The sequence below is a fragment of the Podarcis melisellensis genome (assembly GCF_964234715.1).
Source record: "Podarcis melisellensis genome assembly, chromosome: 10".
Classification (NCBI taxonomy): domain Eukaryota; kingdom Metazoa; phylum Chordata; class Lepidosauria; order Squamata; family Lacertidae; genus Podarcis; species Podarcis melisellensis.
Window position 1 is genome coordinate 62,003,414 of NC_138542.1, and position 16,327 is coordinate 62,019,740.

At 44.0% G+C, this 16,327-nt stretch overlaps 1 protein-coding gene and 2 long non-coding RNA genes across 25 annotated transcripts in view; 1 reads left to right on the forward strand and 2 right to left on the reverse strand.

Annotated features, from left to right (window-relative positions):
- The window catches only part of LOC309378900, a 485,967-nt gene that overhangs the window by 87,604 nt on the left and 382,036 nt on the right, over nucleotides 1-16,327 (reverse strand). The gene's annotated exons all lie outside the window — the stretch shown is intronic.
- The window catches only part of PLEKHA5 (pleckstrin homology domain containing A5), a 170,730-nt gene that overhangs the window by 71,707 nt on the left and 82,696 nt on the right, over nucleotides 1-16,327 (forward strand). The window contains exon 1 of one of the 23 annotated variants that reach the window (XM_081926767.1): nucleotides 7,263-7,390. The exons of the other annotated variants lie outside the window; for them this stretch is intronic. Within the exon in view, the coding sequence (XP_081782893.1) occupies nucleotides 7,371-7,390 (20 nt within the window). The 5' untranslated portion in view covers nucleotides 7,263-7,370. Of the gene's footprint in view, nucleotides 1-7,262; nucleotides 7,391-16,327 lie in introns of those variants that run through there. 23 annotated transcript variants of the gene reach the window in all.
- LOC309378920 lies at nucleotides 941-4,385 on the reverse strand. The gene is made up of 2 exons (XR_014172291.1): nucleotides 4,292-4,385; nucleotides 941-1,422 (listed from the first exon to the last, which is right to left on the reverse strand). It is a non-coding gene; the product is annotated as an uncharacterized lncRNA (long non-coding RNA).

Genomic DNA, 16,327 nt, shown 5'->3' on the forward strand with positions numbered 1-16,327 from the left:
CTGAACCGAAACATTCATTGAAATCGGCAGATTGCAAATAGAGGCTAGTCCACTTAGAAGATAAGCTTCTTCTGCTACCAGCTATTACTTTGTCCTTTTAGTGGGTATCTGTGCTGTAAATCTAAATAAGCTTATATTGCGGCTCCACTGAATTAAATCAGAAGGTCCACCTTAGATCAAGTTGGAATGTTCTCATAGCAGATGCTCGGTGGACTTTCTTTTACAGTTCTAGAACATGCTTTGTTGGCACTTAGATTGGAATATTCAGCTTTGAAGTTGCAGTCTGGCTGCTACAGCCTTTGTAACCATTTTCACGATCAACAATTAGTCAAAAGGGATGAGGATAAGGGATAGACACAATTACAAAAATACAAAAGCAGTAATAGCTCCAAATAATATGTTTGTCTACAGCATGGGTCGGCAAACTAAGGTCTGTGAGATGGATCAGGCCCAATTGCCTTCTGAATCTGGCCCGCGGACAGTCCAAGAATCGCCGTGTGGATCGCCAGCACGCGTGCTCTTTCCCTCCTTCTCCCTCACACGGCCGTGGCAGCGCCACCTCCTCCCTCCCTCCTCCTGGCTTCTCCCCATCCTGCCTAGAGGAGGAGGGGGGTTGGGCTTTGTTGGTACCAGCCCCTCTCCAGAGCCCTTTCCCGTGACGCTCATTGTCCCCCCGCCGCCGCCAGCCCCTGCCACTCGCAAGACACAGGAGCTGCAGTTGGCTGAGCGCCCCTCTCGAATGGCCGCCATTTAAAGCAGCCCTTCTCCAGAGCCCCTTTGCACGCTGCTCATCATCCCTCGTTCACCCCCCCCGCGCCCTAAATATAGTCCGGCCCCCCACAAGGTCTGAGGGACAGTGGACCAGCCCACTGCTGAATAAGTTTGAGGACCCCTGGTCTACAGTATAAAGCTCTGTTGCACGAAAGAGAAATACAAATCATAAATGTATCCATCTTTATTGGTATCACGTAAAATGTTACAGTATCTTATCGCAAACCAATTAACTATGGATTGCAATGAATTAAACTCAAGGAATCCCTGGGTGAAAGAGGTCTTCAGCTGCTGCTAAAATACAGCTGCTGTGAAAGCACAGAAACAAGTGCTAGGAGTGTGAGATCAATACTTAGAAGCAACCCATTAAATATTTTTACACAAATTATGTTTTATTCTACTGAGGGCCTCCAGGTGTTTACAGAATTCAGCACAGTACATACCATACTATTCCTGAAATTCCCTTTTGTGATTGTCCTGTGTGTCTTTATTCCAGTCCCCAGTTTAGTGGCTGAAACCCCATTTCATATATTCATCCTGGTATGGCCTTGTAATGGTGTGGCAGTGAACCGAAGCCCTCTGTCTTAAGTATATGCAAGTACATTCTTCTCCCCTCAGTAAAAAGCGAGGAAGCAAAAAGAGTGGTGAAATCTATAAGTAAAAATAAAGAATCAGGTCAAAGCTGACTGTCATCCCACTCCATTAGGAGAGCTTTTTGCACGGTTTGGCTGAGAATGTCAAAAAAAATGCTCTTCATCAATCCTTCACTCTTCAAGTTGCCAGTTGACAAGGACTTTTCCCTTCAGAGCTGGTACTGACGTTTGTGTTACTTGGCACCTGCTCCTTTGCTGTTTTTGTCTGTTACTTAATATTGTGCCTCTGTGATGGATTGGAACTAGAGTAAGGAGAAAGCGCGGGAGAGAAAGGACAGGACATTTCCCCTATGCTTTTATGTTGAAAGGAAAATTCGATTCGAGGTTCTGCAGAGAGCTTTGGGAGTAGGTTGCTTCTATGGCAAACCTATGTTGAATTTTCAAAATGCTTTGAGGAGCATCACATTCCATATTTTACCTGTAGCTTTAAATAGCCCTAGGACATGTTATCATCCTTTAAAAATTATCTTTGGATTTTCCAGAATGCATTTCCCCTTACTTCAGTAACAATTCCTAATGGAGTCCTATTCTTGGGTATTAAAGAGCTGATGATAGTTTCAAAGTTAGCTAAGTCCTACTTGGCAGTACACAGTACTTGTTTAGGAAAGTACAGTTTTTATTATGAATACAGTGGTACCTTAGGTTACAAACCCCTCGGGTTACAGACTTTGCTCACCCAGAAATAGTATCTTGGGTTAAGAACTTTGCCACAGGATGACAACAGAAAATGCGCGGCAGCGGCTTCAGGAGGCCCCATTAGGTAAAGTGGTACCTCAGGTTAAGAACGGTTTCAGGTTAAGAATGGACCTCTGAAACGAATTAAGTTCTTAACCAGAGGTACCACTGTAATAGGTTAGATTCTGCTGCAGGTATCACTGTAACTTGGGGGGGGGGGACACACACGAATGTATCTGCTGGGTCCAAGCATGAGGCATGTGATAGGCCATCTCGCAGAAAGGTTAATTTTATGATTCTATGTGAATTCTGTCTTGTGTTTCTAATTGATGGGAGTTGTATTACAACCAAGTAGATGAATCTGTTTTTTCATCAAGCTGCTTATTCTGTTCCACCAAATCCACATCTAATGCAATGAAATTATCTTGAAGCTTATTTCTGCTGTCTACAACTTGAGCAATATTTTTACTTTAACACTAACTTTTACCCCAGGACATTATAAGCACACCAGCTGCCATCTTCTTAATACTTCCACCTAGTGTTTCCACCACCACGCTCAATTATTATGACTATAAGGGATTCTGCAGTGAATAAAACTGCTAGCACATTTGCAAAGCTACATTGCAGGGGGTTGGACTAGATGACCCTCAGGGTGGGTTCCTTCCAGCTCAACAATTCTATGATTCTAAGAATGTTACAAATCTATTTGGTGTTTTGTACATTGGTGTACAAGAACTATATCCACATTTTACTCCTCTTGCAGTGTGTTTTGAAGTAATCATATAATATGCCTAAATTTACTTCTCAAAATTTTCTGACAATGGTGCAAAATTCTTGGGACAGTTTTCTTTTTTTGTCAAAATTGTTCTAGCCAAATTTAACTCAAGGGACTTCATTTTCCTTCAGAAGAAAAATCCATCCACATGTGATTAGTTCCATTGACAGCGGGCTGATTGTTGGAGGAAAGCATGTATGATCAAACTTTGCTTTTTCAAGATTCTCAGAATAGTTTTTTTGTTCTGTAATCACTTCTAAGGACTGTAACTGTCAAATAACAAAATACATTAATTGGATTGCATTGTTTCCTGAAACCTGGCAAGAGAGGAAATATTTTCACCACAAGAGGGAGCAGAAGATGTGAATGGTTCTGAAAAAGGGTCTCCCTCTCTCCCCCTCACATCCAAGCCTTTAGGGTGTGTGGAACTAAAAGTAGTGAATGTTTTGCTGTTGCTGGCATAGCTGTTGTTGGCATTATTGTTTAAAAACCTAATCTCCTATGCTGGCCTCTTGGACTCAAGTGCGATTAGCTCTGCTCATTGGCTCGAGGCAGGAACTTAGGTGCTCCTGGAAGTGACTTCAGTTCCAGCTTCCTGTCTCTAGCTCCAAGCAGCGCTGGAGATACTCTCTGCATTCCTTGCTTAAGACTTCTGGTTACTTGTAACAATCTTCTTTCTTCCTCTATACAGTACAGTGGTACCTCAGGTTGCATACGCTTCAGGTTACAGACTCTGCTAACCCAGAAATAGTGCTTCAGGTTAAGAACTTTGCTTCAGGATGAGAACAGAAATTGTGCTCCGGTGGCGCGGTGGCAGCAGGAGGCCCCATTAGCTAAAGTGGTGCTTCAGGTTAAGAACAGTTTCAGGTTAAGTACAGACCTCCGGAACGAATTAAGTACTTAACCTGAGGTGCCACTGTACTGACTTTCAGGGCCTCTCATGTGATTTCATGTAATCTTAAAGTGACTCTCACATCCCTTCTCTTTCTCCTGGAAGCCCCGCTGCAGAGGGCTCTTGCAGGAGTTCAGCCACCTTTTAATTTTGCCACTGGCCTCACTGTTCTTTCCTAACCTCTTTAAAAAAGGGGGGGGCCTTAAATCTTCCTTAGTGGGTTCATTTTTTTTCAAAAGGAAACACTTGTGGGAAACTGGTGTGAAAAATGTGTGAGAGGTGCCCTGTGTTAAGATACCAAATTTCAGACAACTAAGTCCTTGGGGTTTTGTGTCAAGCCCCTTTAAATTGATTTGAGGGAGGGGCAGACTTAAAGGGATGCTCTATTCTCCTGTAGTTTGTGGGCACAGATTCTGTGACATTAGGTAGGTGCCCCTAACTGGTACTGCATATAGAACAACAAGCAAAGTGTTTTGATTTGAAGAGCATGCACTAGAAATGTTCATCTGGTGGAGCTATACTTACCTCATCCCCAAATCCTTTTGAGTTGCCTAGCTAAGCTGCTTCAGTGATGGAGGGAGCTTGAGAGTGGGAGAAGGACTTCTTGCTCTCCTTTGCATGCCTCTTCCCTTCCTTCTCTGACTCCACCTCTTCCTAAAGGAGGAGGGACTGGTGCTGCCTGCACAGGTACATGATGAGGCTGCCCCCCACCTCCGGGCTCAGCTGCTTCCTGCAGCGTTGGCAGATGGCATAGCTGGGCTGTTCTGCCAACTGAAAGTGATCCCAGCCTATGCTCTGCTGGTTGCTCTCACTAATAATACCGCCAGCCTTAGAAGGAGAGGGAACCTACAGCTGCTGCATTTAATTATTACTGCTGCCTGCAGCAATGATGGTGTGTTTGGATTTGTTGAGGGGAGAACTCAAACAGCAAGTGCTGCTGCCAAGACACTTCCATTGCCTGAATTCTGCCCCAACTCTACATACGTGGATCATAATTAGACACACCGCGTGTTATTTGCAATAGGGATGTACCTGTGTAGTAGTGTTGTCGATAAATGACAAAAATGTATGTTGTGTTGCGATTTGCTGTTTACAACAGTTGAGTGCTTGTGCACACAATAATTGTTCTGTAGCCAGTAACTGTCTGTGGCTGTTTCTTGCAAATGGTTCCCTGCCCTACTAACAAGTATTAGCAGAATCATCTCCATAGTGCTGAGTAAATTATCATCTGTCTGTTATTGCAAAAGTGTAAAGGTGTGCCAGTTTAACATAATTATCACTGACTGTAATTTCTGCATCTCATTGCATTCAACTCTCACCTTAATCCCCCTCCCCCCTTTTATACCTGCCAAGTTTTCACTTCATGCATCTAATGAATATGGCTTGCATTTGAGTCCTCAAAAGCTTATGCCATAATAATTTTGTTATTATTTAAAGTGTCACAAGACAGTACTTGTGTGAGAGCAGCAAGACACACTATGGCTTGGCTATAAATTAAATAAAAATAATTTTGGACAGGCTAAGAGTTTTGTGTATAATACAATGCAGCTACCTAAGAACATATAATTATAAATGAGCCTCTTACATATGTACCTTAAGTATGTATGCAAACTCAATGAGAGATGTGAGCTTCCTTTTGCTGGGTAATCTCATGTATATTAGGTCTGATTTGAGACAAACTCTCATCTCCTCATCAACACAAAGAAGCCTTTCTCTTTTCTGATCATATTTTTCAGAGTTGAAAATCCCTGTTCACAACAAAATAGTTGTGGAGAACTGTAGAAGAATAGCCAGTGCTCTTGAAGAGAGGTGTGGATGCTGCTTCTGGCTGTAGAAATATTTTGATACTGTATTGAAATGTTTATTTGATTGTCATTGAATCTTCCCACCACACTTGCCATCCTCTCCTGACACAACTGTATGGCACGCCACACCCTTTGAGAACCACTATGTTAATAAATCAAGTTGTGCTTTAATAAAGTTTGAGAAATGCTGCCCTGGCCTGATTCTGTGCTTTCTATCTTTTTGTTTTGTGGTGATGGATTTAAAGGACCAGTGCTGACATAATGTTCCTTGTCCCAAGCTAGTTTCAAATTCTGCTTAAGATCAAACACTGGTAGGCATTAGCCATGGCCAGTTGGCAGCAGCATTGCTTCTGGGTACCAGTTGCTGGAAACTGCAGGAAGGGCAAGTGGTTTTGTGCTTGGGTCTTGCTTATGGGTTTCCCACAGGCATCTGGTTGGCCATGGTGGGAACAGGATGCTGGACTAGATGGGTCATTGGCCTCATCCATTGGGGCTCTTCTTATGCCAAGGCTTGTGCCAATGTTCTCCTTAGCTGGGAAGATTTGCACCAGACACAGGAGAGAGCACATAATATTTCAACTTGCCCATGATTCCCTTAACTGGTAAAGAAGCTGATTGTGTTCTGCTCCAGTCCTGATTGAGGCTTTCATTATGTGAGGGTGTGTAAATGTTTTTGTGTTCATGTTTATAGACAGCACAGTCTCATTTGTGCTTCTTGTCGCTTGCCATTTCTTTTGTTACAAAAGCTTTTCTTCCCCAGTGTGTTTCTGCCGTTCCTTGAAAGTAACAAAATAGGCTTACAAAGGCTAGAACATGTTGATAAGAATGCATATTTCTTTCCTTGCACAATGGAATTTCTGTCTTCAAAACAGTAAAGCAGGGTGAACTGCCAGCAGTCGTGGAAATGAAGTTTTTTCTTTTCTTTTGCAATAACAAACACTTGGGACAAATGTTGTTTAGTCAAAGTTGCTTGACAAATATACTATTCTGTCATCATAGGGGTGAGATGGTTTTTCATTCTTTATCCCTTTTAAATCTTGGTCACCTGTAAAAGTTGTGATTATGCGTGCCTGTTCTTCAGAAGCAAATTTTAAGAACAGACTATAAAAACAGATCTGTTGGAAGTATATTGGATCTAATCCATTAAAAACTGAGCTGATCAGAAGTGCTGATGTGAGAGCAAATATAGTATTGGGAGATTTACTAACTTGCTAAATTTAAGTTTTAAGTGCTTAGCTTTTTGAGGAGGAAATAAGCATTAAGAGATCAGGAATCGGTTTCTCATTTTCTCCAAGCAAGCAAGGAATAGCATGTTTGTAAGGAGTAAAGCATAAGACCTGGATCACTCTGGGGATACCAAAACACCACTTTCTCTAAGTGATCTTACAGCTAAAATCCAACCATATGAGGGTGAATAAAATAAACTAATCTGCTGTTTAGAATAGATGTTTCATGGGGTCTAATCTAAATTAATTGGGGCCTTTGCTGGGAAAAGGAAATGGGGAATGTTTGTCTTGGGTGAAGTGTGTGTGTGTGTGTGTGTTCGTGTTCAGAATGCCTCTTGTTACACAACAGTGTTTTACTTGAGAGAACAGTGCTGATGATTCGGAGGTTCAGTAATTTTTCAGAAGCAGTGTGACATCACTCTTGTATCGGTTTTCTAGCTAGCAACTCTCAGAGCCAGGATGCTTTTTCTTGGTGGCAGGGCTTTGCACAGCTCATTGGGGAGCAGCTTCAAGACAAAAGGGTTGTGCCTCGTATTTTTCCAAGTGCTGTTTGCATTGAGGCTTTGGTGAAGAATGAATTTCTCTGAAGGCTGGTAAGTGATTGTGTATTTTCTTTTACACGTGGATAATTTCTTTTGGTAAACTAAGCCAGTTTTAAACATGCACAGTTAAAGTACATTTGCTTCACATTAGATTTGGAGAAAGAGCATGTGGGTTGTTGTTTTTTGGTAAGCTTTACTCATCTAATTTCCATTATCATTAATTGTGCATAACAGGAAAGATTTTATTTTTAAAAAGCACAGCTTTGTGGTTGTTAAAAATATTGCAAGCTGGAGAATAAATTGCATGCCTCATGTAAAATAAATAAATAAAATTTTGAAATAGCTTAGACATAAGCAAGTTTAGAAAACAAACTCGTCAGATTCCTTTCTTTGTCCTGTTTATAGGTTGAGGAAGAGAAAAGTGATAAAACACTTAAAAGTTCCATAGAAATTATTAATGGGGACTTCAACATTTTCTGTAGATTGTCCAGTTCATGGCTGCTGATCTGCATTGAAGAATTCAAATGGAAAAGGCAGGGAATTCTGTTTTGGCAATATGCATTGTGAAACTGTTGTTGAAATTGATTCTGTGAATGTTACTTGAAAAGCAGGGCATATCTTCCTCCATTTAAGTAGTGAAGAAAATGATATTTGTTCTAAGTGAAGGCATAGAATCAATACAACTGTGGAAGTTGGGGATGTTAAGACTCTTCAGAAGATCTTGCATCAGCCCCTATCCATCTAACTGAGGAGCTTATGTCATCCATAACAGATGCTTGTTTATTTTTACAACATCTAGAGAGGCTTTGGTTTCTCTCTCTTACTTATTTTTAAAATTGTGCATGTGTTTAGAATCTCTTTCTAAAATTTTAAGCTTAGTTTTTGAGCTGCAGTGCTAGTGTTTTATCACTTGCCTGAAGCAATTAGCATAGCAATCATTAATGTTAAATAACTTCTTTTTTTACCTATCTAGAGGTTGTGATGCAAGAAAAATACCGGTACTTCTCATGGAAATTGAATATGTACTTTTGAATGGGAAATGCCCACACACAATGGTCTGATTTGTGGGCATTAAAGATCAGAATTGCATGTATGAACTTGCGTTCCATTTATAAACTGCTCTCTTCCCTCCCTAGTATCACTGAAAAGATCAGAAACATTGCATTTTTTATTAGCGAGAAAAATCGTTGTGAGAGAGGTAGCTTATAATTATAATCACCAGAGCAGTTGTTTATTCAAAATCCTACCATGTCAAATCTGGTTTTTGTGCAGACAAAGTTCTACAATTATTTATGAACATATAAATAGATATCACCTACAGTATAGTGAATCCTTGAATTTATTATAATAAGGATGTTAGGACTTCATGGATATATATAATATTAAGCCTATCTAATCCAACTTTTCTGGGGTTCCTGTAGTGTAAAGCCCCTAATCTCGGCAAATGATAGATATCTATTTCTGGCAGGGGAGAGGCTGTGCCTGGAATTCAGATGGATTGATTTAGTCTATTTTTGTACCAAGCAGCTCTTTGCTTTCAAAGCTAGAATAGAGTCATTATTTTCTAAAAATGCTTTTACTTCATTTTGCAGCATGTAATAAACAAGAACTGTTACAAACATCTTGACTGTCTTTTTATTATTCACAATTAAGAGCATTCAGGCTACCATGAATGGAAGGAAAACACAGTCACACAATACAGATAACATTCAAGACTATACTGTAATCAAGGAGATCTCTCCAAAGTCCACCAAGACCTAAGTTGCTATTTGGTACAATAACACCTTTTTTTGTTTTTGGTACTGTAAACTCTGAGGATGCTATTCAACTAAATCGAAGAGCAGACTTAAATGGGTCTGTTCAGACTAAGATTTTTTTAATACCACCCAGAATACTGAAAGATATTCTGTAGCGGGAACATCATGAAATTCTGTAATTTATTTATTTTTTAAATACATTGTGATTAAGTCATTTGTTGTCCAGACCACTTTCTTTGGCTTCTTGGAATGTCTTGCTTCATGCTTAGTATTATAATTGAATATATGTATTGTTTTAGCCTAGCCCAGTAAGGCTTCTAATGCAAACGTTTTCCATAGAATGGTCAGGTCTTTGTGATTCTTAACTCCTATGGATGATGAAATGTTTCTGTAGGGACAAGGGCAATTCTGTAGCAGCTTGGGAGCCATGGTGGTTGGTTTTGGAAAGGGGATAAGTAGTTGGCTGGGGTATAGAACTCCCTTGTAAGGCACTTCCGCTCATGTAAGATGGTTCCCCAAATTTCTACCAGTTGCCCCCTCCAGTTAGAGTCATTCACAACATGCCCCATACCATTCTATACGCCCTCAACCTTTAGGAACAGCTTTCTTGGGGGGGAGGGCATGGGACTGGAGAGGCAGAAAAGCCCTATTTTGCAAGTTCTGTTTGCATATCTCTTGAATTATTGATTATGTTTAGAAGTCAGGATATCAAAGATGTAATTTTCAAACATCACTTGAATTCAAGCTGTGATAAAGAACATTAAGCCAAGGATGTCCTTGTTTGTTCATTTAAGCATTACATGAGTAGATCATTGTTGTTTTTAAGCAACAGTGTAAGTAAATGAGCACATTTCTCCATTCCTAATTCAGGGGCAAGCAGTATGTCTCGCTTAGGAATCTAGGAAGCTCTCCTACATCAAGTCAGCCCCTTGGTCCGTATCGATCAGTATTGTCCATACTGACTAGCAGCAGTATATTCAGAGCTATTTAACACTGGTATGTTTGAAATGGTCTATTTTATTCAATATAGCCAAGCATTCTCTAACTGGGTTCAAAAGTTTATTTTATTGAAGAATCTCGGGGTATGTAAATGCAATTACAGTGGTACCGTGGGTTACATACGCTTCAGGTTACACACTCTGCTAACCCAGAAACAGTGCTTCAGGTTAAGAACTTTGCTTCAGGGCTCTGGCGGCGCGGCGGCAGCAGGAGGCCCCATTAGCTAAAGTGGTGCTTCAGGTTAAGAAAAGGTTTCAGGTTAAGAACGGACCTCCGGAACGAATTAAGTACTTAACCCGAGGTACCACTGTACCTAATATCCTTATCTTCATAACAACTCTGTCAGGTATATTAGGCTGAAAGTTGCAAAGTGACACCCTTCACCTTCATGGCCACCCAGGGATTTGAACCCAGGGACACCTATCCAAGATCAGCACTATGCAGTACACCACATTGACGAACCATAACATTCTTATTTTTTATTATACATGCAATAAAGGGATAACTGCATCATCTGCATGGGGGGTGGGTAAATCTCTCTTAGATTGATCCCATCTGGGAAGATGGACTGCATTCCACCCTGTACTTTATCAAACATTTATGCCTCTGTCAAATCAGTGCAGTTGTATTTGCAATATCCTGGTGCAAATAATTTATGTGTATTGTGAGTGAACTATCCAAGTCCACTTGGGTAGCTACAGCTATCTGCCAGTGTAACCTCAGAAGTAAGTTATGAGCCAGTAGTTGATCTTCCTGCTAGTAAGTAGCTTTGGTCCTTCCAGCATACAGTTAGCTCTTTCATATCTCCCACTGGCAGAACTGTGACAGTGGAGCTGATCAATCAACACCTGAAGATTATACTTACTGTAGCAATGCTAATAATGTAGGTGGCAGTGAAACACCTGAGCTATAAAGGTTCATAGAGAGAAGTGTTGGCATGTCCTGAGCTACTTAATTCCAAAGGTTACACTGCCACAGACGTTACAATGAGTAGAATGACAGGTGGTTATTCAGAATTTAGTTTGAAGGACCACAATGTGTGAAAGCGGAAATTGAATTGTATGAATTATGTAGATTTGAGAAACTACACATATAACTTAACCCAAATCCATAAAATGTTTAAGCTTTGTCTAATAACTAGAGTTGAGCTGAAATAGTTTTCGGCTTTGTGCTTACTTTTATTATTGTTGAACGCCCTCATTGTTCCTGTGAACTTTTTATTACCCTCTAGAAATATTTGTCTTATTTTCATCCAAGATTTGGACACTAGAAAGTGTGCAACAACACAACCCCAAAAGGGTTTTTTGAGTGGGGGGTTAAGGCTCCAGGGTGCTATGCTATGACCCAGAGGGCAGCCCAGAGTAGCTCAGGAGCCCTGGGAGTCATGGAGCTGTGTAATTCCTGAGTTTACTTAACCTGATTGGAGAGAACCACCCCAGCTGAACTGAACTGAAGTTTTGGCAGTGTCCCTTACTTTTATACTCTGTGGGGTAGAGCTGTGGACCAGGCATAAGAGCAGTGAAAACACTGGGAATTTGAATGCAAAAATTGCTGACAAACTTTCATGCCAAAGGAGGGGCACATCGAACCATGCATATACTCCCCTTTCCTTGAACTTGTAAAATGGTAACCAAAGTATGAGTAGAAATTATGGTGAACTATAGAAAAGAATGGCTAATTAGAGGCTAAAATAGATCTTTTCCAACTAGTCAGGGAAATGTGGCCTAAACAAATAGGGAACCCTGAACAGATCTTAAGATCTGTCAGCGTTTATATACTGGTTAAAAGATGAGTTTACAATCTAGAACTGTTTGCTGTGATTTGCCTTGTAGTACCCAAATACAACTTTATTGTGATGAGAATAAATCATGAGTGGTAATTACTATTGCTGCTAAAATATTTGATGCTCTGCAAGAACAGATTTCAGTCATAAATTCCAAGGAAAGAAAAGAAAAACACATGCAGCCTACAATCTTAAAGGAGAAGAATGAGAATGAAGTTCACTCGTTTACTGAAGCTGTTTCAGATTTTCTGTGGGAGTGAGTGCTTGTGCGTATATTAGTCTAGTGGCAAAGGAGAAGTGAGTAATGCAGCATATGGCAAGATGCAATTAATTTGAACAATTACATCCAAATTACTAATTACTTGGTATTCAGTTTAAAAAGAAATTTCAGCAGAAAATAAGTCAGCATTCAGTTAACAGATCAGTTTTCATTACACAGTGCATATAATAATAACAATAATAATAATTTATTATTTGTACCCCGCCCATCTGGCTGGGTTTCCCCAGCCACTCTGGGCGGCTTCCATAAAAACCAGGAATACACTAAAATATCACAGATTAAAAACTTCCCTGAACAGGGCTGCCTTAAGATGTCTTCTGAATGTAAGGTAGTTATTTATCACTTTGACATCTGATTGGAGGGCGTTCCACAAGGCGGGTGCCACTACCGAGAAGGCCCTCTGCCTGGTTCCCTGTAGCTTTGCTTCTCGTAATGAGGGAACCGCCAGAAGGCCCTCGGCACTGGACCTCAGCGTCCGGGCAGAACGATGGGGGTGGAGACGCTCCTTCAGGTATACTGGGCCGAGGCCGTTTAGGGCTTTAAAGGTCAACACCAGCACTTTGAATTGTGCTCGGAAACGTACTGGGAGCCAATGTAGGTCTTTCAAGACCGGTGTTATGTGGTCTCGGCGGCTGCCCCCAGTCACCAGTCTAGCTGCCGCATTCTGGATTAGTTGTAGTTTCCGAGTCACCTTCAAAGGTAGCCCCACGTAGAGCGCATTGCAGTAGTCCAAGCGGGAGATAACTAGAGCATGCACCACTCTGGCGAGACAGTCCGCGGGCAGGTAGGGTCTCAGCCTGCGTACCAGGTGGAGTTGGTAGACAGCTGCCCTGGATACAGAATTGACCTGCGCCTCCATGGACAGCTGTGAGTCCAAAATGACTCCCAGGCTGCGCACCTGGTCCTTCAGGGGCACAGTTACCCCATTCAGGACCAGGGAGTCCCCCACACCAGCCCGCCCCCTGTCCCCCAAAAACAGTACTTCTGTCTTGTCAGGATTCAACCTCAATCTACTAGCCGCCATCCATCCTCCAACCGCCTCCAGGCACTCACACAGGACCTTCACCGCCTTCACTGGTTCTGATTTGAAAGAGAGGTAGAGCTGGGTATCATCTGCATATTGATGGACACCCAGTCCAAACCCCCTGATGATCTCTCCCAGTGGCTTCATATAGATGTTAAAAAGCATGGGGGAGAGGACGGAACCCTGAGGCACCCCACAAGTGAGGGCCCAGGGGTCTGAACACTCATCCCCCACCACCACTTTCTGAACACGGCCCAGGAGGAAGGAGCGAAACCACTGTATAACAGTGCCCCCAGCTCCCAGCCCCCCTAGACGGTCCAGAAGGATGTTATGGTCGATTGTATCAAAGGCCGCTGAGAGATCCAGCAGAACTAGGAAACAACTCTCACCTTTGTCCCTAGCTCGCCGGAGATCATCAACCAGCGCGACCAAGGCAGTTTCAGTCCCATGATGAGGCCTGAATCCCGATTGGAAGGGATCCAAATGGTCCGCATCCTCCAGGCGTGCCTGGAGTTGTTCAGCAACCACGCGCTCAATCACCTTGCCCAAGAATGGAAGATTTGAGACTGGGCGATAGTTGGCCATACTGGCCGGGTCTAAAGATGGTTTTTTAAGAAGCGGTTTGATGACCGCCTCTTTCAGCGGATCTGGGAATGCTCCCTCACAGAGGGAAGCATTCACCACCCCGCAGAGCCCATCGCCCAGCCCTTCCCGGCTTGCTTTTATTAGCCAGGATGGGCAAGGATCCAGGAGACAGGTGGTTGGTTTCACGCGTCCAAGCAGCCTGTCCACATCCTCGGGGGTAATGGATTGAAATCGATTCCATGCAACTTGACCAGGCAGAGCTCTAGCACTCTCCCGCCCCAGCCCTGCTCCCACGGTGGTGTCTAGCTCCTTCCGAATATGAGTGATTTTATCCGCAAAAAACTTTGCAAAATCGTTGCAGGAGATCTTGGGGTCTTTACAAAGCCCCGGTGGTAAAGGTGGTTCTGTTAAATTACGAACCACCTGAAAAAGTCTCCTGCTACTATTTTCTGCAGATGCAATAGAGGCGGTGAAGAAAGTCTTCTTCGCCGTCGCTATCGCCACTTGGTAGGCTCGACGTTGAGCTCTAACCTGTGTCCGGTCAGATTCGGAGTGAGTTTTTTGCCACCGACGCTCTAGCCGTCTCAGCGATTGTTTCATCGCCCTCAGCTCCGAAGAAAACCACGGAGCTGTCCGGGCTCCATGCAATCGGAGAGGGCGCTTCGGAGCCAGACAGTCAATAGCCCTGGTTAACTCCGCATTCCAGCGGGCCACCAGGGAATCAGCTGAAAGGCCATCAACATGGGATAAGGCATCCCCTACCACTCTCTGGAAACCATTTGGATCCATTAAGTGGCGGGGGCGGACCATCCGAATTGGTCCCACCTCCCTGCAGAGGGGAAGGGTCGCAGAGAAGTCCAGTTGCACCAGGAAGTGATCTGACCATGGCACTTCTTTTGTTTCACTTTTACTTAGTGTCAGATCACCCACGTCACTAGAGGTGAACACCAGGTCTAAGGCATGTCCATGACTATGAGTTGGGCCAAACTTATTCAGGGACAGCCCCATGGAGGCCATGCTTTCCACGAAGTCCCGAGCTGCCCCTTGTAAGGTCGTGTCGGCATGGATGTTAAAATCCCCTAGGACAACCAAACTAGGTGTCTCTAGGAGAAAATCCGCCACGACCTGAAGCAGCTCAGACAGGGAATCCTTGGTGCAGCGGGGAGGTCGGTACACCAAAAGGAATCCTGTACTGCCCCTATTGCCCAACTTCCAGAACATGCACTCAGAGAACTGGATCTTCCCAGTAGGACGCCTGGTGCAAGCTAGTGACTTCCTAAAAATCACTGCAACCCCCCCTCCCCGCCCACATGACCTGGGTTGCTGTGCGTAAGAGAAACCTGGTGGGCAAGCAGCGGCAAGGACAGGCCCATCTGCTTCCTCCAACCAGGTCTCTGTCACACATGCCAGGTCAAGTCCTCCATCAACGATCAGGTCGTGGATGGCAGTGGTCTTGTTCATCATTGACCTGGCATTACACAGCAACACCTTCAGGTCATGTGGGTTTCCCCTGTTGATTCCAGTATCCATCCGGTCAAGGCCAGACCCGGAGGCAGGGATAGTCTTCAACCAACGACTAAACCTGCCTCCTCGGTAATGACATGGTCTGGTCTTAGCGTAACTCCGCCTCCTGCCCATGATCACCGAGATCGGATGTCCTATTGCTTCCCCCCCTGTGGAACTTGTCCCAGCCATCGTGGGGCCCCACTCCCAGGCAGCCCTGATCTAGCCCCTTCAGAACACAACACAAACTATACAGAACCAATAAAACAACAACAACAACAAAAAGGAACAGAACAATTATACTAAAATTAATCCCCAACCAAATATCCATCCCACCCACCCCCAGCAATGGAAAAAAAGAAATAAAACTTTAAATTGCCACCGACTGTTTGAGGACATTTTAAAGCACATTGACCCCCTGGAACAGGGAAGCAATGGCAGAACACTTCCCACCCTTCCCAAGAGTTTGTTCCAAAAGTTTGTTCCTGGGCCACGCCCCCTGGGCCAGTTGGAAAAGGCCCTGGAAGGGAGCAGGCCCTGCAGTCCTCACCCAGCTGATGGTCCAAGGCCTCACTGCAGCAGGAGTCCCTTTATAGCCAGGAGAGAGGGCCTGGGCCACGCCCCCTGGGCCAGTTGGAAAAGGCCCTGGAAGGGAGCAGGCCCTGCAGTCCTCACCCAGCTGATGGTCCGAGGCTTCCCCGCAGCAGGAGTCCCTTTATAGCCAGGAGAGAGGGCCTGGGCCACGCCCCCTGGGCCAGTTGGAAAAGGCCCTGGAAGGGAGCAGGCCCTGCAGTCCTCACCCAGCTGATGGTCCGAGGCTTCCCCGCAGCAGGAGTCCCTTTATAGCCAGGAGAGAGGGCCTGGGCCACGCCCCCTGGGCCAGTTGGAAAAGGCCCTGGAAGGGAGCAGGCCCTGCAGTCCTCACCCAGCTGATGGTCCGAGGCTTCCCCGCAGCAGGAGTCCCTTTATAGCCAGGAGAGAGGGCCTGGGCCACGCCCCCTGGGCCAGTTGGAAAAGGCCCTGGAAGGGAGCAGGCCCTGCAGTCCTCACCCAGTCC